The 26000-nt window shown below is 33.3% G+C and overlaps 7 protein-coding genes across 7 annotated transcripts; 4 read left to right on the forward strand and 3 right to left on the reverse strand.

Moving 5' to 3' along the window:
* Nucleotides 1-26: 26 nt before the first annotated feature.
* On the forward strand, nt 27-1343 carry LOC105773171 (MYB-like transcription factor ETC1). The gene is made up of 3 exons (XM_012594871.2): nt 27-218; nt 342-441; nt 1010-1343. Exons 1-3 carry the CDS (start codon nt 167-169, stop codon nt 1095-1097), a joined length of 240 nt encoding a protein of 79 aa, XP_012450325.1. The 5' UTR covers nt 27-166; the 3' UTR covers nt 1098-1343.
* Nucleotides 1344-3346: 2003 nt separating this feature from the next.
* Nucleotides 3347-5091, reverse strand: LOC105773170 (uncharacterized). The gene is made up of 4 exons (XM_012594870.2): nt 4978-5091; nt 4763-4880; nt 3682-3773; nt 3347-3600 (listed from the first exon to the last, which is right to left on the reverse strand). The coding sequence occupies exons 1-4, from the start codon at nt 4991-4993 to the stop codon at nt 3536-3538; spliced, it is 291 nt and encodes a 96-aa protein (XP_012450324.1). The 5' UTR covers nt 4994-5091; the 3' UTR covers nt 3347-3535.
* A 2059-nt stretch (nt 5092-7150) lies between these two features.
* Nucleotides 7151-8807, forward strand: LOC105773169 (CRIB domain-containing protein RIC9). Its single transcript, XM_012594869.2, has 4 exons — nt 7151-7311; nt 7406-7506; nt 7989-8049; nt 8681-8807. Exons 1-4 carry the CDS (start codon nt 7254-7256, stop codon nt 8764-8766), a joined length of 306 nt encoding a protein of 101 aa, XP_012450323.1. The 5' UTR covers nt 7151-7253; the 3' UTR covers nt 8767-8807.
* Nucleotides 8808-10093: 1286 nt separating this feature from the next.
* LOC105773166 (cytochrome P450 77A4) lies at nt 10094-11804 on the forward strand. The gene has a single exon (XM_012594865.2). The coding sequence runs from the start codon at nt 10140-10142 to the stop codon at nt 11658-11660; it is 1521 nt and encodes a 506-aa protein (XP_012450319.1). The 5' UTR covers nt 10094-10139; the 3' UTR covers nt 11661-11804.
* Nucleotides 11805-12815: 1011 nt separating this feature from the next.
* On the reverse strand, nt 12816-13482 carry LOC105773168 (uncharacterized). Its single transcript, XM_012594868.2, has one exon. The coding sequence runs from the start codon at nt 13435-13437 to the stop codon at nt 13072-13074; it is 366 nt and encodes a 121-aa protein (XP_012450322.1). The 5' UTR covers nt 13438-13482; the 3' UTR covers nt 12816-13071.
* A 5073-nt stretch (nt 13483-18555) lies between these two features.
* LOC105773167 (uncharacterized) lies at nt 18556-20929 on the reverse strand. Its single transcript, XM_012594867.2, has 3 exons — nt 20755-20929; nt 19692-19844; nt 18556-18954 (listed from the first exon to the last, which is right to left on the reverse strand). The coding sequence occupies exons 1-3, from the start codon at nt 20874-20876 to the stop codon at nt 18852-18854; spliced, it is 378 nt and encodes a 125-aa protein (XP_012450321.1). The 5' UTR covers nt 20877-20929; the 3' UTR covers nt 18556-18851.
* Nucleotides 20930-22600: 1671 nt separating this feature from the next.
* LOC105773165 (calcium-dependent protein kinase 21) lies at nt 22601-25403 on the forward strand. The gene is made up of 9 exons (XM_012594864.2): nt 22601-22894; nt 22990-23689; nt 23770-23913; nt 24004-24156; nt 24242-24357; nt 24447-24614; nt 24680-24807; nt 24891-24990; nt 25071-25403. Exons 2-9 carry the CDS (start codon nt 22990-22992, stop codon nt 25143-25145), a joined length of 1584 nt encoding a protein of 527 aa, XP_012450318.1. The 5' UTR covers nt 22601-22894; the 3' UTR covers nt 25146-25403.
* Nucleotides 25404-26000: the final 597 nt, after the last annotated feature.

Genomic DNA, 26000 nt, shown 5'->3' on the forward strand with positions numbered 1-26000 from the left:
TCTTAGGCCACCACAGCTCCTCTACCTGTCGTTCAACTTACATATTTTTATTTATGTTTCCATCCAAACACATGATCTAATCATTTCCCCTCATTGGCTCTGTTTACTTCATTTCTAAGGTCCAAATTAATTATCTCCCTTCCCTTCAATCTTCAAAACTCCATTAATGGCTGACTCTCAACATTCCTCTTCTGGTAAAACTTATGTCAACTCTCAAGGTACCTCTCAAATACTCTTTCTTTCTCACTGTTAGATCTTTGGGTTTTGATTGTATGTATGTATGCTTTGGGTTATGGATACTCTTAAGCTTTGGTGTCTTTTTTTTTTTTTTAATATTACAGACTTTAGTTCAGAGGAGGAAACAAATGAAGAATCAAAGCTTAAATTCTCTGAAGATGAGGAAACACTTATAATTAGGATGTTTAATCTGGTTGGAGAGAGGTAAAGTCTCTTTAATTTTTGGGTAAATTGCACTGACTCAACTATTAGTAAATTTGTTTTTTGGTCAACCAACTACGAAAAAAGTTACAAAATCGTTACTCAACTATTCAGTCTGGTCACCCAACTATTTTAAATTTTTAGGTATTTTCATTTTTAAGTTAGTCAACTGGTAACAAAAAAGACAAAATTAATGACCAAAAGTTGGGTGTCCAAAAAAAGAATTTACTAATAATTGGGTGATTACTAATGTAGTTTACCCTTAATTTTTTGGGTTAAAATATGTAAAAGTCTCTATACTGAGTCTTATTTTTCAATTTTCAAAATTCAGGTTTAACTATTAATATTGTTAGGTTTTTCTGTTAAATTTGTTCGTGTACTATTTTAAAATTTTAAAAAATACTTATTTTAATAGTCATGGAATTAAAAAAATAATGTTGTAATAAACTTAAGGATGTTAAAATCTAAAACGTAGAGAGATTAAATTTTTAAATATAAAATTACGATGATTTAATTTCGGATTTTTCGAAAGGTACGAAAATCAATGCCTGACAAGACTTTTTATTAACAGGTGGGCTTTAATTGCTGGAAGAATCCCCGGTAGAACAGCTGAAGAAATTGAAGAGTATTGGAATACCAGGTATTCAACAAGTGAATGAGAAAAAAAAGAGGACATTTTTAAAGAAAGGGGCCAAATTTGAGGGACTGGATGGCAATTATGGGCAAGAGAGCAATGATGGGTATTTGCTGTAGTCACCAAAAACGGGTCAAGAATATGGTATAATCGGTTCAACCCGACTTAGAAAATTGAGCATTGTTGTTTGATGTTTTGGGGTTTTCTCTTGTTTTGATGTACTGTCCCTATATATACTTTTAATATCCCAAGGATGTTTCTGAGTTTATTATGTGTGTGTTTTTTATCCATTTAGTCTTCAATTTTTAATTTTTCAGCATTTGGAAATGAAATTGTACAAAAAGCAAAAATGCTTGAATCATAGATTTGAGGGACTAAAATACAATTCTACCATTATATTAATATGTAATTTCATAAAATTTTGAGGGGCATATCCTTGCTAGCATGTTTATCATTGGAATATCTACAATTTTTTGTAAAATTTAAACATTGAACACCCAAATCCACTAAATATCCACATTTTAGAAAACAGAGTGTTTTCTAATAACAATTTAAAAAAAAAATTGGAATATTCGAATCTAAATTCATTATTTGTACAATTGTTCTAAGTTAGCCCTTAAATTGGCAATTGTTTCCATATTAGGACTTAAACTATAGGGCTTTCAAGGAAATATTAGGGACTAACTTGAACAAAAGAAAAAGGTTCAGGCCCCAATAATAATTGCTAAGTTCAAGAATTAACTTGGACAAGAAAATCATTCAAATAATGTGGAAACAATTACCAAGTTCAAGAACTAACTTGGATAAAAAAATAGGTGGGTTTTTTACAAAATTATTATAAAAAAATAACCAAAATGTTATCCCTTTTTTTTATTTACCAAAATATTATAAATTTTTTTTATTTATCAAAATATACCAAAAAAAAACCTGACAACAGCCTGATCAGACCAATCACATTGGCGGCACCAAAGGTGCCAAAGTGATTGGCCTGACCAAAGGTGCAAAAGAGATTGGCCTGACCGGACTAAAATGTAACTCTCTGCAGTTTTAAGGACCTGACATGCAAATTTTCTATTTTGAATTTTGAAAGTGAGCTGTGCGTGGGGCGCACTAAAATTGAAATGTGGCTAATTGCCTTCTAAGCCCTCTTTATTTATTATTTTATTTTTATTCCCCTTCAACTCACTTTTTTATTTAATAAACAAGCCCTCAACCTATTTTTGTAGTTAAATAAGTTCTTAATCTATGATTTTTACTCATAAAAGCCCTTTATTTTATTATTAAAGTAAATATATTTTACTTAAAGTAAAGCTATTTAAAAAAGAATAAACTAATTCGCATTTTATGTATTATTTTGGTTACATTTATAGGTGATCGGTTTTATTATTACTTCGGTTTTTCAATAAGGCATGCCTGCTATTTCTATTAATTTTTTAATTAAATCTAATATTAGTTAAGTGATAATTAAGATACTTAGAATTCTAATTAAGTAATAACTCTATTTTACTTTAATAAACTATTACTTTTAGGCTTAGTTTAGTAATGTTTCAAAAAATGTTTTAGGAAAAAATGTTTTTAAGGAGAAGTAAAATTTACGAGTAAAAATCATAGATTAAGAGCTTTTACGAGTAAAAATTTAGGAGAAGTAAAATATATTTACTTTAATAATAAAATAAAGGGCTTTTATGAGTAAAAATTATAGATTAAGAGCTTATTTAACTACAAAAATAGGTTGAGGACCTGCTTATTAAATAAAAAAGTGAGTTGAAGAAGAATAAAAAAAATAATAAATAAGAAGAGCTTAGAAGGCAATTAATCACATTTCAATTTTAGTGCGCGGCAGTAATTCACTTTCAAAATTCAAAATGATAAATTTGCATGTCAAGTCCTTAAAATTACAGAAAGTTACATTTTAATCCGGTCAGGCCAATCTCTTTGGCACCTTTGGTCAGGCCAATCACTTTGGCGCCTTTGGTGCCGCCAATGTGATTGGCCTAATCAGGCTATGTCAAGTTTTTTTTTTTGCAGGTTTTTGTTTTTGTATATTTTGGTAAATAAAAAAATTTTATAATATTTTGGTAAATAAAAAAAAGGATAACATTTTAGTTATTTTTTATTTTTTTATAACAATTTTGTAAAAAACCCAAAAAAGGTTCAAGACTCAGCATAGGAGTATGTGCCGAGTTCAAACCTCAAGAAATGTATTACCCTTTAGCTTGATAACAAGGAAGACCAACTTTACAAACAATTACTACTTCCATGTTAGTCCAGCTATAGACACGATTAATACATACTTGAATAAAAAATGAGATTATCTGTTTTCTAGTACAAATGATCAGAAAGAGGACTACAAAACAAGCAGCATCAACAATTTTATGCCTCTTTTGATCCAAGTAGGTGCGTTAACAATGATAAATACCAGTTATGATATCTACTCAACGACCAGCTTATATCCCCCTTCGATTATACGTTACTCTGCTTGTAAAGCTTGGTGTCGAGCACTTGCTTACCGCACATCGCGCATACGCCTGCACAACATGAAATGCCCCCTGTGAGAGACCACACACGCAAAACATCATGAAAAACCAATGAAATGGCTAGATTGAGACCTTTGGAATAAGCACAGGTGTGACAGTACTTGGCATCTTGATGCACTTGCTGCTTGCAAATGATGCACTTTGTATTTCCATAAGGTGTCCATCTGCAAACAATGGATTTCAAATCTAAACCGAAACATACAAAAAACGCAATCCCCAGACTCGTATGTGAAAATTAGATGGGACAACTCGACCTTATAAGAGCACTGCATAGCTTTTTTCGTTACAAGTAAGCAATTATGTTACAATGGGAGAACAGGGAAGAAATTTACAAGCACGGGAAATCCACACAAGTTTGCCACCGAGCCAGTGGCGTGATTGGTGAGCATTGCATAGTTAATCAGCATACCGCACAAATGACAAAATTAATGGTAAAAGTATTATGGAGACCTCTGTAGTAGGAGTTAGATTGCATTTTGCCTCCTTTACTCAAAAAATGGGCAAATTAGTCCATGTACATTAAATTAAAGAGCAATGGTCTTTTCTGTTAAAAATTTCATCCATTTCTACTAATAAATATGAGTGTAGCTGACAAAATAACCAAACAATTACATGTGGTGTGTCATATTCATATATACCTCAAAGCTGACATACATGGACCAATTTCTAACCATAGAAATAGATAGAATTTTTAACAGAAGGTCCAATTTGCTCTTTATTCTGACCTACAAAGACTAATTTGCTCTACTTTTTAATGAAGGATACAAAACGCAATCTAGCTCCTAGTATAAGGGCCTCCAAGGTACTTTTACCAAAAATAAATAGCACAGCTAAAGGCATAAAACCCAAGTTTTGTTATAGACCAAACCCAGAAAACTAGCACTAAAATAAAATTATTTTCGCAATGTCAAAGAACCCTAAACCCCAAATTCTAAACTCAGAAGAATTATCGATAATTTACACTAATAACCAAGTCATGCTTTAAAGAAATTATCTGACCAACAAGTTATTGCTACAGCTCAAATTAAAATTTCTGCCTGATTAAATAAAAAGAAACCCAATTGCTCATGTTTTGCAAATTTGTAAATGAACTTTTGTAAAACTTGAAAAAGGAGGGCAAAAAAAAAAAAAGAAAAAAGAAACAAACAAAGACCTGTGCTTTTTTGATAGGAGCTTATTCTCGTTGACTTTCCGGCCACCGCTTTCGGTGGTGTTGCTGGCGCCTTCCTTCCACTTATCTGGCACTATCACCTTTGATAGCTTCTTCTGACCTACAAATGAAATTAATCAAACCCATCAGAAATTTTCAGATTAGATCAAATTAACCAAAAACTAGTTTAAATTAATTGCAGAGTAAGAAAAACTTACACTTCTCGCACACCATTGGAGTTGATGGCTTTACTCTGCAAATTTTCCCCTTTCAGTATTTCGAAACCGAAACCCTAGGAATTTTGGGCTTTTAATTTAAGGTTTAAACCTGTTTCGACCCCTTGACCCTTTTATTTTTCAATCATTTCCATTAAAACAAATGGCATAATAACCTTTTTGGCCCTCCAATTTTACAAAAAAATTATTTTAGCCCTACATTTAATTTTTCACCTCTTTTAGCCCTTGAACTTACATTTTTTTATCAAATCACTCCAAAATAGATGGAAAAGTCAATGTCTGTTAACTTTGCTGACATAGCATACATGTGAATTGCCGCTTAGATGACACATAAACATTTAATTAATTTTAAATAATGTAAAAATATTAAAAATATATATTTGATTTAGTTCACAATTCTTTTTCTTTTTGCGTTATAAAAAAATGGTTAAAATTCACTTATGATTATTTTATTATGCGTAAATTTGAAATTTAGTCATTATATATAGTTATATATTATTTGAAAATAACTTTTTAAATCTGAAAAATAGGCAGATTAAATTCTTGAAAATTGTGGAGTGTGCCTCGCATTTTGGAGGGAACAAAGTCGACATCGCCACGAGGAAGAGCCAACATCCCGATGATGTGAAACATGATGTCTTGACGATGCGACATGTGACATCCCGACGAGCCAATAAACGACGTCACGACGTGCCGACTTATCTATCTTTTCCCAGTCGAACTCTAATAACTCTAGGGATATCTTAATCATATTAGCCTGCGAATTTCAGCCTATAAATAGGGCTTTTAGTAACTCTAGAGAGATTAATTCAACAACTCAACAAAAGGGAGTTTAAGGGAATTTTGTGTTTCAGCCAGGGAGCTTTGCATTTTTCAGGATTTAAGGGTTTTGTTTTGTTTTGTTTTTTCTCCATCTTATACTCTTTTTAGGTTATTTGTCACTTAGTGGAGTTTTCTTTACTCGTGGTTTTTTATTCTCTTTAGAGGAGTTTTTTTACATTAATATTTACGTCCAATTTTCTCTATTCGTTCTTGTTCGTTGTTTAATTCGGGTTTATCCCCAAACAGAAGAATATGTATATATGATATGATACATATAAATAATCAATGTAGATTTTAGATATTTCAACAATAGGCTATACAAAATGTTGATTCATGCATATATATATATATATATATGATCATAGCATCCGAATCTCAACATTTTAATGATTTTCTTTGTAAAAAAGGCTGTGTGTTTCATTCTAAGAGACAGCTGCAGCTAACGTGACTGCAACAATAATCATCAACCTTTCTTAAATCTCAAATATTGTGATTTTGCAAAAGAAAAAAAAAATATTTTTTTTTTGTAATTTCTGATCTCTTTTTAATATAATGTTTAGAATTATCTATAGCTTTTCCCTAACTCATAAACAGGAGGATAATGTGCTTTAACACACTCGAACCTACGTTTCTCCTGCATTAGCAACAATGCCATACGTTCTCCTATATTGGCGACAATATCCATATTGATCGAGTTAGACCCGAAAAAAAAAAAAACCTAAAAACTTAGCTGTATTAAATTGCAAATAGACGTGGTCAAAAGCCGAATATAGGAGTAGAATATATACATTATACATCAAACAACAACTTTATGGGCAAATTGAGAGGAAGATATTGTTTAAAAAAAAAATCTTTATATTAAAAGATATTTTCAATCCATGTGAGTTGCACGAAAGATCGATTGAAATTTCTTGACAGATATGAAAGATTCGTTTATGTATGTATAAACAACAAAAAAATGGGTTAAATTCTTTTTTAGTCCCTATATCTTTTAAATTTTTAAATTTCAGTCCTAACTAAACGGTACTTGTTAAATTCATTAAGCTAAGTCATGCTTTTTCTTTTTTCTTTCAAAATCTTATGTGTTGCTTTACACGTAGTACAGGACTAATAATAGAATTTAGCCGTTACCGTTTGTGTTAGAACTAAAATTTTTAGAATTCGAAAAAAAACAAAGACTAAATCTACCATTTATGTATAGTATAAGGACTAATAATAGAATTTTACCATAAAAGAATTCTTCCAACATATAAGAACAAGCTCAACACCACATCTTACTCGCTTCACCACAATATTGTCACAAATCATATAAGCTTTCTTAACCAGCCATACCATCCAATCTTTGTCCTACTTTTTGTCTTCAAGCCATCATTTCCTTCATTTTGAGGTTTCTTCAAAAACACAAAGAAATTCCATTGTCTTCTTTGTCCACCATCATGGCTACCAAGATCAAAAGGTTATACAAGAAATTCAAAAACATTTCACGAATTTTTGGTAAGGTCCTCTGTCTTTGAACATGCTTCATGGATTACTTTTGTTCATAGTGTTGGGTTTTTTTGAAAATGGCATTTTGTTGTTGTTGTTGTAGCTGTGAAGGAGAAAAAGATGGAAATTGGGTACCCTACAGATGTTAAACATGTTACTCACATTGGTTGGGATACCCCTTCCCACAGTACTGCACCGAGTTCGGTATATATTCTCTATTACGTAATTTGTTTCAAAGTCTCGAAGGATCTCGAACTCGTTTTGGGAAAAGTTTTTAAAGTGTCGCCCGCCAAGAGTTAATGGATCCTTCAATGGTAGAGGTATTATGTTAGGGGTGTCTATGCTTGGTTTTATCTTGGGTTTTGTTTTTTAACTCCATGGAGATATCTTAACAGGTTTACAGAGTGGGTCTCGCAGGTTTAAATCCATACCCTTATACGGTATTAATGGGTAAGAATGGTACCAGTTGAGCTAGTTAGTTGACAAACCTCAGGAATAAAACTGAGCACAAATAACCCGAACACAATGCTTCCATCGTTGATGAGTTCATCAGCTCCCAGTTAACGATACTTTGAAAATTTCTACCAAAATGAGTCTGACTTCCCTCAACAAATTTGTATAGGTCAAAATATGTGTTTTTATGTCTTTACTTATTGTCTTGATATATGGTACTTAAATTTATGCAGGAGAATGAATTCAATACTAGGGGTTCTAATTTTACTTCTCTTTCAACATGGTCCTCTCAAGGTACGTTTCACTTTACCTTATGAAATATACTCTTGTATTGACAATGAAGATTATACAAGGGATAATATAATATTTGGTCTCGAACTTAGCAATTAGGTTCAGTTTGGTACTTATACTTATTTTTTGTCCACTTTGACACTTGAACTTGATAACTAGATCTATTTTTAGTCCTTGAACTTGAAAAATATAAAAGTTTAATGACATAGAACAATCTCAGAATATTGCAAACAGTGTTTTAATATCTAGATCAGTGGTTGAACAAGTTAGACCACCAGTTTGGCCATCGAACCAACAATAATTAATTAATTAATTAAAAATTCATAAAAAATTTTAAAAAAATTATTAAATCGGTTCAACTGTCAATTTCTACCCTAGTTTTTAATTTTTACCAATTTCGAGTAGTTCTTGACTCAATCTATTCAATTACTTTGTTCGGATTGTTATATCAATCAATTCTTAGACTATCCGATCCATTCCTATTCCAATAACATCGGGCACATCATAAAATCTTAACTGAACCCAAGTTCAAGGACCAAAATGAATCTAGTTACCAAGTTCAAAGGCCAAAAATTATATCATCCCATTATATAACATTATGATAAAGTTTTATTTAATGGTTTTTTTTTAATAGATTTTGAACAATCCATGGGAAGCGAATCTGCAAGAGATGAAAGTAAGAGATCACCTGCATCTCTTGGATCTTCAAAATGTTTTTAAGAAAGAAAAAAAAAAAAGACCAAAATTAGATGTACTCGAGGAAATATTCCATAAATCCCTGTATTCTTAAAAAAATTAGGATTTCGTCCCTATCATTTATTTCTAGGAATTTAGTCACTCGACATTTTATATTTTAAAATTCAGATTTAATTGTAAACATTATTAATTTTTTATTAAAATCATGTTATTATAACATCATTTTTTAATTACATGACTATAAATTGATTTTTTTCAAATTTAACAAAAAAAGAGGTTGAACATTATTAAAAATAAATCTAAAAATAGAGAAACTAATTCTTAAAAATAAAAGTACAGACACTAAATCTAAAATTTTAAAAGTACAAGGACTTATGACATTTTAACCTCATTTATTTTATTGCATATTGAAATTGGATCCAGCTGGGATCAATTTTGGTTCCAAACTATAATTTTAGGCATTTATTGATAAATCAAATGATATATTTACGAGAGCTTGAATATAATTTCACCATTTTATTGGCATATATCTTTATAGTTTTTAGAATGACTAAATTAAAATTTTATCTCTTGAGGAGCCAAACTATAATTTTACCATTGGATCAAACTGTAAGCACATGTATACCTGCCGCAAGAATAGACTGGATTTGACATGTTAAAAAAACAGGTAGTGTCAATAAAATTTACGAAAACTATTTTTTATTTTTAACATGCCACGTCCAAGCTGTCTTTGAAGTAAGTATATGATTGATCCACATTTTTTTTGGCAAAAAAAAATACAACTCAAAAGTTAAACATTAAAGTGAATCCATTTGAATAGGATCTTCCATCAACCGTAAGCCAGTTCTTCTATCTCGTACAGTCTTGACAATCCTATCTGCAAGTTTATTATCTTATCGAGAAGCATACTAAAGGCTCCAATGACTTAGAAGCTTCAATAATAAATGAATTTTTCTTACCAGAGCGGAATTAAAACCCCAAGTATTCTATCTTGGATGATATTAACTGCTTCGATGCTATCAGTCGGAATTAAGACTCTTTCAAACCCCTGATCATTTAAAATTTTAAGTACGTTTTACGTCAAATTTGATCTATCATTTAGTGCTGAACTAATGACTAAACTATCAGAAGGACGTGATTGATATGATAACGATACTTCCGACAATCGATTTCAATTTTTTTTTTAAAAAAGATAAGGATGAATCAATCTATGATCCAAAACTTTTAGTACATTGTCATTAAATTTAGTTGCTACGTAAACATTTAGTATAGTAAATGCATCTGATAAAAGAAATTAATAGACGGTGAAAAGTTGGTGGAACAAATTCATTTAATTCACTCTCGTTTTAGCCTTTTTCACTACCATGTGAAAAATACCAGTCCCTTACTAAAAAAAAATGGAATTTTTAGACCTTTCCATCATTGTTTTGGCCCTTATCTTCCTCCGTCTTTGGTGGCGCTACTGGTCAACCACCGGTGGTGGACCTAAGAACCTCCCTCCAGGGCCACCTGGTTGGCCACTTGTCGGAAACCTAATTCAAATCATCCTCCAACGTCAACACTTCATATTTATAGTACGTGGTTTACGTAAAAGGTATGGTCCCATTTTCAGCATGCAAATGGGGCAACGCACTATGGTGATTGTGACCGACTCAAGGCTTATCCATGAAGCCCTAGTTCAAAGAGGACCCACTTTTGCTTCCCGACCGCCGGACTCGCCGATCCGGCTTGTGTTTAGTGTCGGAAAACGGGCTATCAACTCGGCTGAGTACGGACCTTTATGGCGAACCCTAAGGAAGAACTTCGTCACCGAGGTAATAACCCCTACGAGAGTGAAACAATGCGGCTGGATCCGTAAATGGGCTATTGAAAACCACATGAAGCGAATTGAAAGCGATGCAATGGAGACTGGTGTCGTTGAGGTAATGAGCAACTGCCGACTTACTATATGCAGTATATTAATCTGTTTATGTTTCGGAGCAAAGATCTCCGAACAACGGATTAAGGAAATTGAAAGCATATTAAAAGATGTAATGCTAATAACATCGCCGCAGTTACCGGATTTCTTGCCGGTTTTAACACCGTTGTTTCATCGGCAAATGAAAAAAGCTAAGGCATTAAGGAAGAAGCAATTGGAATGTTTGGTCCCATTGATAAAAGCAAGGAGAGCTTTTGTGGAGAAAGGTGAAAACCCTAACCAAGAAATGGTGAGTCCACTCGGTGCAGCGTATATAGACTCGTTGTTCGGACTCGAACCGGATAAAACCCGAGATCCATTGGGTGAAGAAGAGTACGTGACACTATGTTCCGAAGTGATTAGTGCCGGTACGGACACGTCAGCGACGACGGTAGAATGGGCAATGCTTCACTTGGTGATGAATCAAGACATCCAAGATAAATTGTACCATGAAATTGTTGAATGTGTGGGCAAAAATGGAGATATCAAAGAAGAAGATGTCGAAAAAATGGCGTATCTTGAATCCGTCGTTAAAGAAACTTTTCGGCGACACCCTCCGAGCCATTTCCTTTTATCTCATGCAGCTATAAAGGACACTGAGCTTGGTGGCTATACAATTCCGGAAGGGGTTCATGTTGAGTTCTACACTGCATGGATTACCGAGGATCCGGATATATGGTCAGATCCGGGGGAGTTTCGGCCCGATAGGTTTTTGCGAGGTGACGGGGTTGGTGTCGATGTGACGGGGACTCGTTCGGTGAAGATGTTGCCGTTTGGGGCCGGGCGACGAATTTGCCCCGCTTGGAACCTAGGTGTTTTGCACATAAAGTTGTCGCTTGCAAAGATGGTACAAGCTTTTAAATGGCTGCCGGTGCCGGATTCTCCGCCCGACATGACGGAGACTTATGCTTTCACTGTTGTGATGAAGAACCCTCTCAAGGCTGTCATCTTGCCTCGGTAAGAAATTCAAAGGGGAAAGAGAAATAAAAATGCTTGAAGCTTTAGTTTACATATAGTTCATTAGTAAGACTTTCTGTCTTGGATGCTTAATCATGTATGTCATGCTAAAAAGTGCAACATTCTCTTAATTAAGCCCTTAATCAAATGTTGTCCATGATTACTTATAATAATGAGACATTCCTAATATAAGCATTAGCTTCAAAATGATATTTTTGAGTAATTTACCCACAAATTCTGTGGTTGAGGCAGGCGAATTCCATAACAATGGGGAAAGGTCCAATATCCATCTAATTTGATCCAATTTGATTGGAATTTGGGAAAGTAACAAAGAATAAGCAAAATGGAAAAAATAACAATAAGAGTAAATTGTCAGTCTAGAATTTTGAACATAATAAAGAAGAGGCTGCTATAAAATTACAGGCCACTTGGCACTCTTTATTGCTAGCAGAAGCTCTTTCTGTTGTTAAAACAATTACAGAATTAAATGCAACATTGATTGGTCATTGAAAAATTGGGGGTGTTAGGTGTACAAATGATCCAAGGAAAGGGGTCTGTTTGGATTACTTGAGTTAGTGAATATATGTTAAAAGGGTAAGAGTTTTCTGGACGTGGTTCCTACTTCGATGAGTAGTCGGAACTGGTGGAGAGTAAGCTTTTGGTTGCTGCCACGACTTCTCAACAATTGTGGGAGATGAAGGTGGAGTGATATCATTTGCTATGGTTCCCTTTGTATATTCTCAAGCATTCTCTTATTGTTTAGATGGTCATTCTTAATAGACTCCCTATTCGAAACTACTTACTTGCTTTTGGGATTTATGTTGATATTTGCTGCTTTTTTTTATATGGATGCCGTAAAGACACATGATAATATTTTCTTTGAGTGCAAATTTTCAAGGAAGGTGTGGCAGTTTGTTTTGCAGTTTTACTCGATGCAAGAGTTAGGTTAGGCAATATTAAAACTTATTGTTACACTCAAGCTTGCTTGAATTGCATATTTGTACGTGATATAGAGATAGAACAAAAGGTATTTTGATGCATCTTTCTCGATAGAAGATGCTATCTTGATGCAAATTAAAGAGGTTATGTAGACTTGTTTAGGAAGAAGACCAATCGATAGAACTATTTTGTTAATGCTTTACTTTGTGCTTCTTAGATATCACTCATAAATTTCGGAACCATATTATTAATTAAACAAAAAAATATACATATCAAAACGTTTGAGGTCTAGTCTGGATATACACAACAGACCTATATTGTGTTTGTACAATACAAATAACTCAAGAGGGGGGGGGGGGAACAAAACAAAACCAATCTAGTTTCCAGCCATGCATCTAAAGGATGACCAGAACCAAAGAGAACTGATTAGATTAAGGAAAAATCCTAGAATTGTCGTAATCATCATCATCCACCACTTATTCGGGGATGCTTTGCAGCATCGGTTTCCATGGCCGAGGCTGCTGCTCCTCCACCTCATATAAATCAGCGCCACCGTTAATCACCCTGGACAAGAATTGTTCTAGAGTCAAACCTTGCAGTTCCACCTTCTTTACCAATTGCTCCAGCTCCTTTTTAGAAATGGTTATCTTCACTTCTCTGCTAGTGTTTTGCACATCTCCTCGCTTGCCACCGCCACCAAGCAACCTCTCCTCCTCCGTAATGCTAATCCCACCACCGTTATCTCCTCCTTCCCCGTGAGCTGACACCATAGCTTGCCAATCATCATCATCATTATCAACAACCCAAGATGACTTTTTTTGGTGCCTTAAACAATTCCCCATGACTGCAAATACTATGGAAACTTTCAAGGAAGAAGAGAGATCTTTAAACAAGGAAAGGGTTAGTGTATTTATATAGAAATGAAGGGTGGTGACCAAGTTTCCTGGAATTATAGGTCGCTGTAAATGGTGGACCCGGAACAAGATGGTGATGTCAGCAGCTAAGGTGAGAGGCAGCTTCGAGCTCTGTCGTGGCCGTGACGGTGACGGTGGGGCCAATGAAGGAAGCCACCTTTTATAAATTATAATAATGGATGGTGTGAACAGAGAGAAACATAGCACCGGAATCTTCCATATTGTTTTCTCTCACGTATGTGCTGCCATGCTTCTACGTTCAATTTACTTACTTTTCCGCATTAGCAGTTGAATTTTTCAACTTCATATATAGTGAATTAAATATCTTCCAATTTATCTTCTAGATCGGGTTTGCTGATCTTGACTGACTTTCCCTTTTTCTTTTTTTTCCTAATTGCATGGGGTGTTTGGAAGAATGGCTTATTAATATTTAAGTTCAATAATTGTCAGGTAACTTTGTTTATTTACATACCGATGATGCGATGAATGTGAATGCAAAGTCTGTCTCTGTTGGCGGTGCGTTGTGAGACCAGTTTGGAGACTGAATTATCAGTTTTAACCATGTTTGGGTGATTGTTCAAATTTTTACGCCGAATTATGGGATATCTAAGATGGTTTACTCCTATTAAGAAAAGGGGCATGATAGGATTTTGGTTCAAACAGAGGTGGTCAAAGCTATCCAAGAAGGTTATTATGTGTCGTCGAATTCGGCTTTGCTTCGGCCAATTCAAGGTGATACGGAGTAGAGATCATTGCTTAGGCAAGACAAGGCTTCTTGTCCTTTTGTTAATTTTACTTTTATATAGTTATCTCATGTTATTATTCATCAAAACATATATCTAAAACACATCCTATATGTTGTATTAATATATTTTTAAGAAGAGACACTGGTCTGAACATGAGCCGGTATTCTGTTGGAGGAGGAATTACGAATCTCAGACATGAAACATATATGCCAAGATTTGATTAGAGCAATAATTAAAATTTTCGATTTTTTTCTCTAACATATATCGATATCATGTGGTGTTGGGTTTAGAAAAATTTACCTATTGCGAGATAATTACTAGAATGCCTTTTATGTATATAACTTTAGTTTAAATATATATATATATGTTAATAAATTTTATATAATATTTGTTATAACATAATTATACCTAAAAATCAATTAATAGTATTATTAAAAAATATTATTATGTTTTGATAAAAAATATAGAAAAATAAAAATTATGACATATAGGTCAGGTCAGAGTTGGGTATAGCTTTTATTTTTCAGAAAGCATAAAATAGTATTTTATTTAGGGTCAGAGTTGGGTATAACTTTTATTTTTAGAAAGCATTAAATGATACATAAAATATTTTGTGTATCATTAACTTTACAAATAATTTATAAATTACTTAAAAATATTTAAAATGTAGTGTATAATTATATTTAATTATTTAAATATTATCTAATTTTTTAATTTACAACATTATGTCTAAAATAAATATTTTAACTTTCAACCGTAATTTTTAACAATAATACCAAACAATTAAAATTAACAAACTACACTTTTCATAACACTAATGTGAAACTAACCCTTATAATCATTAATTACTCGAACTAAGAGTTGAACATACTACGAACAAATCACACGACTCTGGTTTGATTAATGACATCGATACACATCATCTAATTTTTTTAAAAATAAACTGAAATAATTTCATTTGAATGATGAATAATCATTTAATTTACCGTCAACACATCAAATATAAATTAATATATATTAATTTAAAATTTAAAGTTTTTTTTTTAAAATTTTAATATTATAATATGCCATATATAGAAGTTTTCCATGTTTTTATCTTGAATGTCTCAGTCGCTAATTTTGGAAAAGGTGGTGGATTAAATAGTCAAAAAAGGATGGCATGGAAAGTTGATTAATCCACGTTTTCTATAGTTGATGTCGCTTTTCTTATTTAAATTTTACATGCAACAATTTGATTGATTGTTGTGTATATAAATATAAATATAACAGCGGATTGAGTTTTAGTTCGATTGGCACGAATATTGTTATCAATGTAAGAAGATGTGGTTTCGAGTGTGCTGAAGTGCATTATCTTTCTATTTATGGATGGGGGGCTATGGATAGTTTTAAGTATTGTGTCAAAAAGAGCAGATATGTTGGGAACCTATAATGAAATTGTTCAAGAAATATATAAAAATTAAATGTGTTTTTTATTGAAACGGTAAAGTTGAGATATTGAAGATCATGATGTTTTGGGTTCAAAACAAAGTTTCTGTTTCGGTGCAAATTCTAGTTGGTACTAGCCGTACTGGTGCTTACGGTGCAATTTCGGTGAAATGAATTTGTTTTGCTTCTTTATTTTGAGTTTGCTTAACGATAGATTGTATTTGCAAAGCTTATTAAATAAGTTTTTATATAATTGATGAATATTTTATATTTGAGACTTATTTAGGGTGGGTTCGGATGGGTGGTACGTTTACCTGCAGTTAGTGTATAAAAACAGCGGTGGCGGTGAAATTAGATACTGTAATGTGAGACAAAAAGTGAGTTAAACGCACTGCACCCCACTGCCCATCCAAACCCACTCTTATTCTCATTTTAATAATAATATGATAATATTCCCGAACTATAGTTAAAGTAATGAAAGATGAATCATAAATAAATATTTGCATGCAAAAAGGAATGAGTAAAATTGGATGACCTTTGACTATCAAACTTGTTGACTTCATGCCGTTTTCAAGACCTTCTAGATTGCTTTGGAAAATTACAATTCTACTTTCTAGCCACCTTAAATGTTTTTTTATGGCTTCACCTTTTGTTGGGGGCATCGATATTTTTCAAGTTTGTCTTTGAACTTGACATCTTTTTTGGTATATTTTAGTTTTTGAACTTTACAATTATTCTCACATTAAGGCTTGAACTTTTTTTGTCCGAGTTAATATTTGAAATTGGCAATTGTTTATACATTGGGGCCCAAACTTTAGCTTGATACAAATTAGTCTTTGGTATTTACTTGAAAACCCAAAGTTCAAACCCCAATATGGGAATAATTATTCAGGCCTAAAAGTGAGTTCAATTGTCGAGCTCAGGGGCTAACTTGGACAAAAAAACTTCAAGCCCTAATGTAAGAACAACTATCTAGTTTAGGCTTCAAAACGGGAACAATTACCAAGTTCAAAAATAAACTTTGACAAGACAAAAGTTCAAGTCTCAATTTGGGTGTTGCTGATAGGGCCTGAACTTTTTTTTGTCCGGGTTAATCCTTGAACTTGGTAATTATTCGCACATTGGGGCCTAAACTTTTGCTTGGTATAAGTTAGTCTTTGATATTTACTTGAAAACCCCAAAGTTCAAACTCCAATGTAGGAATAATTGTCAAGTTCAGGGACTAATTTGGACAAAAAAATTCAAACCCCAATGTAGAAACGATTGTCTACTTCATGCTTCAATATAGGAACAATTACTAAGTTTAGAAATTAAGTTCGAGAGGAAAAAATTCAAGTTTTAATGTGGGTGTTGTTGATCGGTTAGAGCTCAAATAATGATTTAACCCTAAATAAAAGTTTCTAAAATAACTTGTGATAATACATTTTATTGTGGTTACTTTTTTACATTATAAAGATGGTAAAACCAATAAACCATGTAGTTTGAAAGGGTCGTAATGGAAATATTCAAGAGAACTGACCTTTCCTTTTAATTACTATTAATTTATTACCCAACTCTTACTTTTCTTGGGGTAAAATAAAAATAAGACTTTTAATAATTTGATTTTTTAATATTAAGTTTTGATTTAATTACACCAAACATCCTTAAATTATAACTGTCATTCTAAATCGATCCCTAATTTCAAAGCGTTCTACTTATATTCTCAAATTATCGATGTTATAACATTCGTGTCTTTCTATTATTGAAACATCTAATTTAACCATTTAATGACTCATAAATCTTATGCGGCGTAATTTAAAATGAAAATTGTAAAGAAAAGTAAAATGTTGCCACATAACTTTTAAAATTAAAAACTAAAAATAAAATAAAATTGAAAGAGAGAGAGAGAACGATAGTTTCTATGAAAGCTTCAAAAACCTCAAAACCAAGATTTTTATAAAATTGATTTTACGATTTTCATTTTATTTAAAATTTTCATTTTAAATTATGTCATATAAAACATGATGTCTCATTTAATGGTTAAATGAACGATATTAGTAGCGAAGGATCTTATTAATATAACATTAATAGTTTAAGGATGTAATTAAAATATTTTAAAATTTAAAGACAAATAAATATGATATCTTTTTCACCTTTTTTCAAGCTATAATAATTTTATTTATTTATGAATTGAATAGAGTGAAGCTAAGCTCATGACTATGGAAGAAAATAAAACTCATTTATGATAAAAAAAATTAAGTTTCTTGCAATTTATCAAACTATTAATAAATTTATATTTTGATCATTTAATTTTAAAAAATTATAAAATCGTTATTAAATTATACGAATGTTTTAATTTAAATTATTGAACTGATAAAATCACCGATGTATGGCCTTCTTTGTTCTCATCTTTGACACCAATCAAAAGGGTAAACTTCCTCTCATTTTCTTCAATTTAAAATTTTTTTCGTGAAAATAATTTTGAACAGCACGAATCTATAAACTAAAATATGAATTACTTTCTTCTCCAATCTTAGACACTGGCCATCAGATCAGCTTAGATCTACGATATTTTTTCTACTCATCGATGGGGGTATTATTCCACCATATTGATTGTTGAATCGTCAATCGAAGCTAACCAGTCGAAATTTCTCTATAAAATCAAAACTCTTATAATCTTAACTTGAATCTATTAAACCTAAGACAACGAAAATGATCAAAACTCTTATAATCCTAACTTGAATCTCAATCTGAGATCAACTTGATCATGAAATAACCTAAAATCAAGAACAACCAACCTAAACCAGCCATACCCTCGTTTACCCTTTGTACTATGCCCCAAACCAACAAAATAGCAATGAAAGTGTATCAGACAAGAATAATTGAACACATGAGCTAGTAAAACAAAATGCTTTCTCTGTTTCCCAATTTTCTTTCCTTACATTACACATATACAACCAATACAAAGGGAAATACCATAAACAGCATACAACCATTGTGGAAGTGAATATCATAATTGCAACAAGGGAAGAGCTCATTATCCTCGTCAAGGAAGATTCAATCCATGTAGAAAGCACTACAATAACAAAGTCTTAAATGCAGCTAACCAATGTGCAAAGTGTGTCTTTAATACAGCCTCAGAGAGGGAATTAAGCTCAGGCAAACCTGGAGATATCCCTTTCCGTAGCAAAGCTATTGAGGCACTTCTAGGTCCGGTCTTTGGTCAAATACCTCCCTAGTTGATTCATCTGGAAATGCATCTGGATAGGTAGCCATAATTTTTGCCTTCATGCTCCTACAGAGAAAAAAAAAAGTGAAGAGAGAGTGGGAGAAAGAGAATTCTGGATTAGCTGGGATTTAAATAGGTAGAGCAGCCTCATGTCAGGAAAACTGCAATATGCTGAAAAGTTAATAAATCCACACAGAAATATAGGCAGAGTAGATGTATGGAAAGCAGACTGATATTTATCCTGAAATCCAAAGACTGCTAATTGAAACAGGTCTAAGATGTTTATCCTGACATTCAAACTTTGCTAATTGAAGCAGAGACCATAGTTCTAAATTACAGTCAGTTTATACACTATATAAGGATCTAAATGTAACTTTCAGTGGGACACATGCCTATGATTGTCCAATAGAGGTTGTACAACTGCAGTGAAAACCATTTCCATTTGCAATTTATCATTAATTCTAAAATTATCAAAATTAATTGGCCGTATATAGGTTTCACGAAGTTGCATGCCAAGGAAATTTAGAGAGAATAAACATGCTGTGGGTCAGTTATCACATATATTGCTGTTATCATCTGCAAGTTGTTTTCCTTACAAAACAGTTTATATTTCAAACATAGAAAAGCTCCCTGCAGGACAATATGGTCTGTATCTCAATGCTAGAAATTATATTGTTTTGCAAAAGAACCATCAGATCTATTACAATCATAGAAAACTATAGAAAGAAAATAACTTTTAATTAATAAAAATCTCATATGTAATCAATCAAAAGTTAAAACAATAAATATGAGAGCACTTATACCTAAGCTTTTGAAAGATATAATCAAGGTCTGATTTCATAGACTTTAACATGCGAGCATTCCTTGAAAAGTCACTAGAAACCTCAGCAAAGCAATGTTCTGAGTACTCATTAAAATGAGATAAGACCGCGTTGCTGTCTTGTAGCCTTCCCAAGCTGCAAATTGTGGCACCAAAAAGGAAAAGCTATAATAATGCAGGAACAAAGATTGTTACTCAAATCGAAGCTGTATTTTGCAATCAAAGCAGGGGAAAAAACAGAATAGTTTGAACGACATTCCATTGTAAATTTATAATCATTTTGGCAACACATTGGAGAAGTCCTGTTCTCTTTCAGGACAAATGTTTCTGCATAAAACAAGGACAAATGACTCTCTTAAGTCACGTTCTGGATACATGTCAGGAGCAATACCCCTTTTCACCCTAGTCCTGTAGACAAGGGCATTGAAGTAAAGTGTGGACATAGGCATCTGGTGTCTGACATAGCATCTCTAAAGATACAAGATAAATAATCATGTTTATGTGAACATTAATTTTTGTTTGCAATAGCTAAATGAACAAATCCTTATGTTTGATTCCAGGGAACACCTGATTCCTACATCCAACTAGCATCTTGACACAAAGAATAGCTCATTAAGGAGATTATACAACATCAACATTATAAAATCACGAATAATAAGTAGCTGCTACTGATTGATAAGATCAACGAATGCTTGAGATGGTAGTATTGCCTTGTTAACATGTCTCTATACACAATAGAACAAGATATCCTTATGATTTTATAATCAGATTCAGAATGATCTTGCCAATCTATACCACATGATAACCACTAAATACTGTTTAGTTCCAGCAATGAATCATAAAGGTTTGACCTACTGATAAACACTAATGTTAATCACAAGTAAAAAGTAATAATTTGTAATTCACTGAGTCCAGCTCTACGAAGTAATTATAGAAATCAAGAGAAACTTTAAGAGAACATAGAAAAACGAATTATCATACAGCTAAAATCAAATCCAATCATGTCAATGAAGGAAAAAGTAAATAGAAAAGCAAAAAAAGAGTACATGAGGAGCTGCAAATGCTTGAGAGAGTCCAAATCATTGGCATCGATTAGGGTTTTGAACTGACGAGACACCTCTTCCGAAGCTGCTCTCATCGATTCAATTTCTTTCTCCGTTTCCTCCATTCCTATTTTTGTTTCTTTTTCCTCCCTATTTTTTTTTTTTTATAGTTTTCTTAAGCTGTGCTTGGAACAGAAAACTGCAAGGGATTTATAGGGAAAAGAAAATGGTCTTTGATAGGGATAATGGCATATTTGCCCCCTGTACTTTAGCATAACTTTCAATGTGGTACCTAAAGTTTTTAAATGTTCAATGTATCTAGAGGCGTTCATGGGCCGGGTTTGGTCGGGTCTAAGTAAGATATTAACATATTTTATACTTGTCCAAGCTCGGCCCAACCCAAAATATGATCTTAAAATTTTGCCTAAACCCCTCCATATTTACTGAAGACTAACTCAAACCCATTTTAAGCCTATCCATAAAATTATTTTAAAATATTTATATTATATTATTTTAATATTTAATAATTTTATACCTTTTTTCTATTTATTGAATTTTTTTATATAATCATCTTAATATTATTTTAATGCTTACATAGAATAGTATTATATATTTAGTATAGATTTTTTTTAATGTGTTCTAAATTACATAATATACAAAAATAATATAATATAAAGTATTATAAATTTAAAAACGGACTGTGTTCAGGCCTTGAATATTCAAGCCCGAGCTCTACTCATATTTTAAACGAGCCTAATTTTTTTTGACCGAGCCCATTTTTTGGGCCTGGTATTTTTACCCAAACACTCTCAAATTTTAGGCGAGCCTTCGAGCCTGGGCAGGTAGCCTAGCCCATGAACATGTTTAAATGTGCTTCTTGTATTTTGCTTTTGTTTTCCAAAAAGGTATCTGAATCTAACGAAATTAAAGTGTGACGTGATAGTATGTTGCAGGTCGAGGATCAAAGTCCCTCATAAAAAACTGCAAATCTAGTATGAAAATTAGGTTAGAACAAAACATTTGGTCTTGATCTTAGGCTCATAATTTATACTATGCCAACATTAGATATACATGAACAGACCTTCTAAGTAGCACCCTAACAAGCACATCAAGAGAACATAAGTAAGAAAGTGTAAGAGAACATTAAGGGTGGGTTTAGATGGGCAATTAGGTGCACGGTACATTAAGGGTGGGTTTAGATGGGCAATTAGGTGCACGGTGCGGTGCGGTGCATTTAGCTTATTTTTTGTCTCACACTATAGTGTCGCTATAGTATCTAATTTAATCGCCACCGTTGTTTTTACACTAATTGCAAATAAACACACCGCCCATCTAAGCCCACCCTAAAAGTGCCATTGTTTAACATAACATTTTAAAATATTTTGAAGAAAATATAAAAGAGAGCAAGACGATTAGAGGTGTTTATGAGTCAGACCAGATCGGGTCTAAGCTGAGTATTAACATATTTTATGTTTACTCAAGCCCGATTCGAAATATAAACATAAAATTTTGTCCAAATACATTCATAATAATTTATTTTTGATTTAAAGAGATAACTCGATCTTCAAACAGAAAATAACAAAAATAACTCAAACTAATAAAAGTAAATTTAGATATTAATCTATTTTGAGTACATTATGAATGGAATTTGCATTTAGTGCGCCCCTCCAATTAAAAATGGTTTATTTACCTAAAATTAAGAACCAACACCCCCAAAATACAATGGTTCTTATTCTATCCCAATTAACCAAACAAATTTCTCCAAAATATTCAATCTCATCCTCAAATGTTTTTCTTTTAAACAAACCAACTTAACATAAACCAAAATACCAAATAAGAAATTAAAAAAAAAAAACAGCAAGAGAGAGAGAGGAATTTTCTCTCTCTTCTGTTCTTTTGAGGGGTTTTTGGGTGATTTTTTTAAAAATTAATTTAAAGGAAGAGGAAAATGGTGAAAAGGGTAATAACATATATCAGAAAATTATAGTCTTTGGAAAAAGAAAAAAAAAAGTTGTCAGGGAATTTTTACTTAATTTCTGGGTTAGTAAACGGCGGCTGACGGCGGTGGAATGTTGTCGGAATCTGGACATTAAAAGTGGCACACCTTTCTCTTCAAATTTGGTCTCAACCAAGAAAAAAAAAAGTCAGAAAAATTCTAACTTTAATCTGTTTTTTTTTTTCTTTTGCTTAAAAAACCAATCTTTTTTGTTTAAATTTTTGTTCTTATTTTTCATATAGATGGGTTGTTGTAGCAGCAAAAATAGATTAACAGGATGCAGCAGTTATAAATCAGGCAAACATTCGACACCAGTTCAAGACCAAAAAGTTGTTGTCGTGTCACAAACACAGGTTCCACAAGCAAAGCAGCGCCACCACAACAACCACCAACAACCACCATCAGCCAACAAAACAAGCCAAGTGAAAGTGAAAGACACAGTGTTAGGGAAACCATTGGAAGACATTAGACAATATTACACACTTGGTGATGAACTTGGTAGAGGTCAGTTTGGGGTTATTTATTTATGTACTGAGAATTCAACAGGTCATACATATGCTTGTAAATCAATATTGAAAAGGAAATTGACAAGCTTACAAGACAAAGAAGACATAAAAAAAGAAGTACAGATTATGCAACATTTGTCTGGTCAACCAAACATTGTTGAGTTCAAAGGTGCTTATGAAGACAAAGATTGTGTTCATATTGTAATGGAACTTTGTGCTGGTGGTGAGCTTTTTGATAGAATTATAGCTCAAGGTCATTATTCTGAAAGAGCTGCAGCTGCTATTTGTAGACAAGTGGTGAATGTGGTTCAAAATTTCCATTTTATGGGAGTTATGCATCGCGATCTTAAGCCCGAAAACTTCTTGCTTTCGACCAAAGACGAGGATGCTATGTTGAAAGCAACCGATTTCGGTTTGTCTGTCTTTATCGAACAAGGTTAGATGTCGAACCTTTCGAATCATATTGTTGATTGGTAGAGTTTTCGTGCTCGTGTACTAACCCTTTTGAAATCACAGGGAAGCAATATCGGGATATTGTAGGTAGTGCTTATTACATAGCACCCGAAGTTCTTCGGCGCAGTTACGGGAAGGAGATCGATATATGGAGTGCTGGTGTTATCTTGTATATTCTACTCTGTGGTGTTCCTCCGTTTTGGGCTGGTAAATAGACATTTTGCTCGTTTTACATGTTGTTTCCAACTCTGTTTATGTCCTGTAATGTTTAGATGTTCTGTTCGGATTGTATTGTAGAAACTGAGAAAGGTATATTTGATGCTATTCTTGAGGGTGAACTTAGTTTCGAAAACGACCCATGGCCTTCGATTTCCGAAAGTGCCAAAGATTTAGTGAGGAAGATGTTGACGATGGACCCGAATGAGCGGCTTACGGCTGCGCAAGTTCTCGGTTTGTTATCTTTTCGATATTCGGTTATCGTTCCCGGATTTTGATTGTTGTGCTTTTGATTGATGTATAATGTTGGTATGGTTAGAACATCCTTGGCTGAGAGAAGGCGGAGAGGCATCGGACAAGCCGATAGATTCCGCTGTTCTATCGAGATTGAAGCAATTCAGAGCAATGAATCAGCTTAAAAAGCTTGCATTGAAGGTAACACTTTCTAACCGGATCAAACAAGTCTCAATTTTGCATTAAACGGGCGTCAATTGGTGCTGTGTACTCGTTTTCGTGTTCTTCAGGTCATTGCAGAAAATTTGTCCGCAGAAGAGATTCAAGGTCTTAAAGCAATGTTCAAAAACATTGACACGGATGAGAGTGGCTCAATCACTTACGAAGAACTAAAAGAAGGTTTGGCTCGTCTCGGATCGAAGCTCACCGAAGCTGAAGTCAAGCAATTAATGGAAGCTGTAAGTACTTTTATCTACCTACTCGATTTTTACCGTCGCTCGGTTTGCTTAATGTTCGATTGCAGGCTGATGTGGATGGAAACGGAACGATAGACTATATCGAGTTTATCTCAGCTACAATGCATAGGTACAGACTCGAAAGAGACGAAGACCTGTACAAAGCGTTCCAGTATTTTGATAAAGATAACAGTGGGTGAGTTCCGAAATACGATAAATTATCTGCAATTACTTGGTATGATTCTTTGTTCATATATGTATATATATATGTGTATGCAGGTTCATTACGATGGACGAACTGGAGGCTGCTATGAAGGATTACAGAATGGGTGATGAAGCTAGCATCAAGCAAATAATCTCCGAGGTGGATACCGATAACGTAAGCTTCGCTTTTGAATCAAACTCGGAAACTTCTTCTATATTACATTACCGGTACTAATGCCGTTTTAAATCAAACAGGACGGAAAGATCAACTACGACGAGTTTTGCGCTATGATGAGAGGTGGAGCACCACAAACCGCAAAGCTTTTTTAGATGCCTTCTGCGGTTCCGTTCCAGTTGCTGAAGGTTGAACTAACCTAATTAACAGTTCCGGGATTCTTTTCGCCGAGAAAACAAGGATTTGGATTCGAGATTTGTTGGACAACGACAAGGCATTATTGTTTGTGTATATCTATTTTATCTATCATTTTCCAAGTTCTTTTTATTGATTATCTTCTGTTGCCTTCTCCCATTACTCTTCAAAGTGTTTCAATATTATTGTTGTTTAAATCTTGCCTTACTCTTTGCTTATTACGATTTTCTTCACTGGCTTAAGCATCGGAGTACGTTCGGGAAATTTAGTTTCAGCTTTGGATAATCCTTTTCGAGACGACGCTAGAAGCTAGAAAATTCCTTTAGAGAGTTAGAGAGATAATCATAAGTGGTTGTACGATCACATTACTCATTTACCATGCATAAATACGTAACACCTAAAACTTGATTATAACATACGATCAACAGTACTCGGATTATGTCGGACCCAAAGATTATGTACCATTTTCCTACGGCGGGTTGTGTTTCGATCGCCAGTACTTCTCGATCTCCTCCGCTGTCCTTCCAGGGATTCTCCCAGCAATTAAAGACCACCTGATCCATGCAAACACACATCAAAACAGTACTACAAAACAACCACATACATACATACATACATACACACAAAACAAGAGAGTGTAATAACCTTTGTCCAACTAAATTAAACATTCTTGCAATAAGCATCTCTTCATCCTCAGAGAATCTCACTTTCGTCTTATCTGCAACACCATAAAAATGATTCAGCCAAGAGACTTTTGTAAAAAAGAATATAAAATAAATATGGAACCTTTGAGTTTCGAGTCATGACTGGTACAC

Source organism: Gossypium raimondii, chromosome 6 (assembly GCF_025698545.1).
Source record: "Gossypium raimondii isolate GPD5lz chromosome 6, ASM2569854v1, whole genome shotgun sequence".
Classification (NCBI taxonomy): domain Eukaryota; kingdom Viridiplantae; phylum Streptophyta; class Magnoliopsida; order Malvales; family Malvaceae; genus Gossypium; species Gossypium raimondii.

What these genes read in the sequence shown, in the direction of transcription:
- LOC105773168 (XM_012594868.2), bottom strand. Translation starts at nt 13,437, where the DNA reads ATGGGGAATTGTTTAAGGCACCAAAAAAAGTCATCTTGGGTTGTTGAT.
- LOC105773171 (XM_012594871.2), top strand. Translation starts at nt 167, where the DNA reads ATGGCTGACTCTCAACATTCCTCTTCTGGTAAAACTTATGTCAACTCT. An exon ending in AACTTATGTCAACTCTCAAG is followed by an intron (nt 219 to 341) that starts GTACCTCTCAAA and finishes TTAATATTACAG; the next exon opens with ACTTTAGTTCAGAGGAGGAA. An exon ending in TTTAATCTGGTTGGAGAGAG is followed by an intron (nt 442 to 1,009) that starts GTAAAGTCTCTT and finishes TTTTATTAACAG; the next exon opens with GTGGGCTTTAATTGCTGGAA.
- LOC105773169 (XM_012594869.2), top strand. Translation starts at nt 7,254, where the DNA reads ATGGCTACCAAGATCAAAAGGTTATACAAGAAATTCAAAAACATTTCA. An exon ending in AAACATTTCACGAATTTTTG is followed by an intron (nt 7,312 to 7,405) that starts GTAAGGTCCTCT and finishes TTGTTGTTGTAG; the next exon opens with CTGTGAAGGAGAAAAAGATG. An exon ending in TTCAACATGGTCCTCTCAAG is followed by an intron (nt 8,050 to 8,680) that starts GTACGTTTCACT and finishes TTTTTTTAATAG; the next exon opens with ATTTTGAACAATCCATGGGA.
- LOC105773170 (XM_012594870.2), bottom strand. An exon ending in CTCCTATCAAAAAAGCACAG is followed by an intron (nt 3,774 to 4,762) that starts GTCTTTGTTTGT and finishes CATTGTTTGCAG; the next exon opens with ATGGACACCTTATGGAAATA. An exon ending in CACCTGTGCTTATTCCAAAG is followed by an intron (nt 3,601 to 3,681) that starts GTCTCAATCTAG and finishes CATGTTGTGCAG; the next exon opens with GCGTATGCGCGATGTGCGGT.
- LOC105773165 (XM_012594864.2), top strand. Translation starts at nt 22,990, where the DNA reads ATGGGTTGTTGTAGCAGCAAAAATAGATTAACAGGATGCAGCAGTTAT. An exon ending in TACGGCTGCGCAAGTTCTCG is followed by an intron (nt 24,157 to 24,241) that starts GTTTGTTATCTT and finishes TGGTATGGTTAG; the next exon opens with AACATCCTTGGCTGAGAGAA. An exon ending in CCGAGGTGGATACCGATAAC is followed by an intron (nt 24,991 to 25,070) that starts GTAAGCTTCGCT and finishes TAAATCAAACAG; the next exon opens with GACGGAAAGATCAACTACGA.
- LOC105773166 (XM_012594865.2), top strand. Translation starts at nt 10,140, where the DNA reads ATGGAATTTTTAGACCTTTCCATCATTGTTTTGGCCCTTATCTTCCTC.
- LOC105773167 (XM_012594867.2), bottom strand. Translation starts at nt 20,876, where the DNA reads ATGGAGGAAACGGAGAAAGAAATTGAATCGATGAGAGCAGCTTCGGAA. An exon ending in AAGCATTTGCAGCTCCTCAT is followed by an intron (nt 19,845 to 20,754) that starts GTACTCTTTTTT and finishes CACAATTTGCAG; the next exon opens with CTTGGGAAGGCTACAAGACA. An exon ending in TATATCTTTCAAAAGCTTAG is followed by an intron (nt 18,955 to 19,691) that starts GTATAAGTGCTC and finishes TTTTCTCTGTAG; the next exon opens with GAGCATGAAGGCAAAAATTA.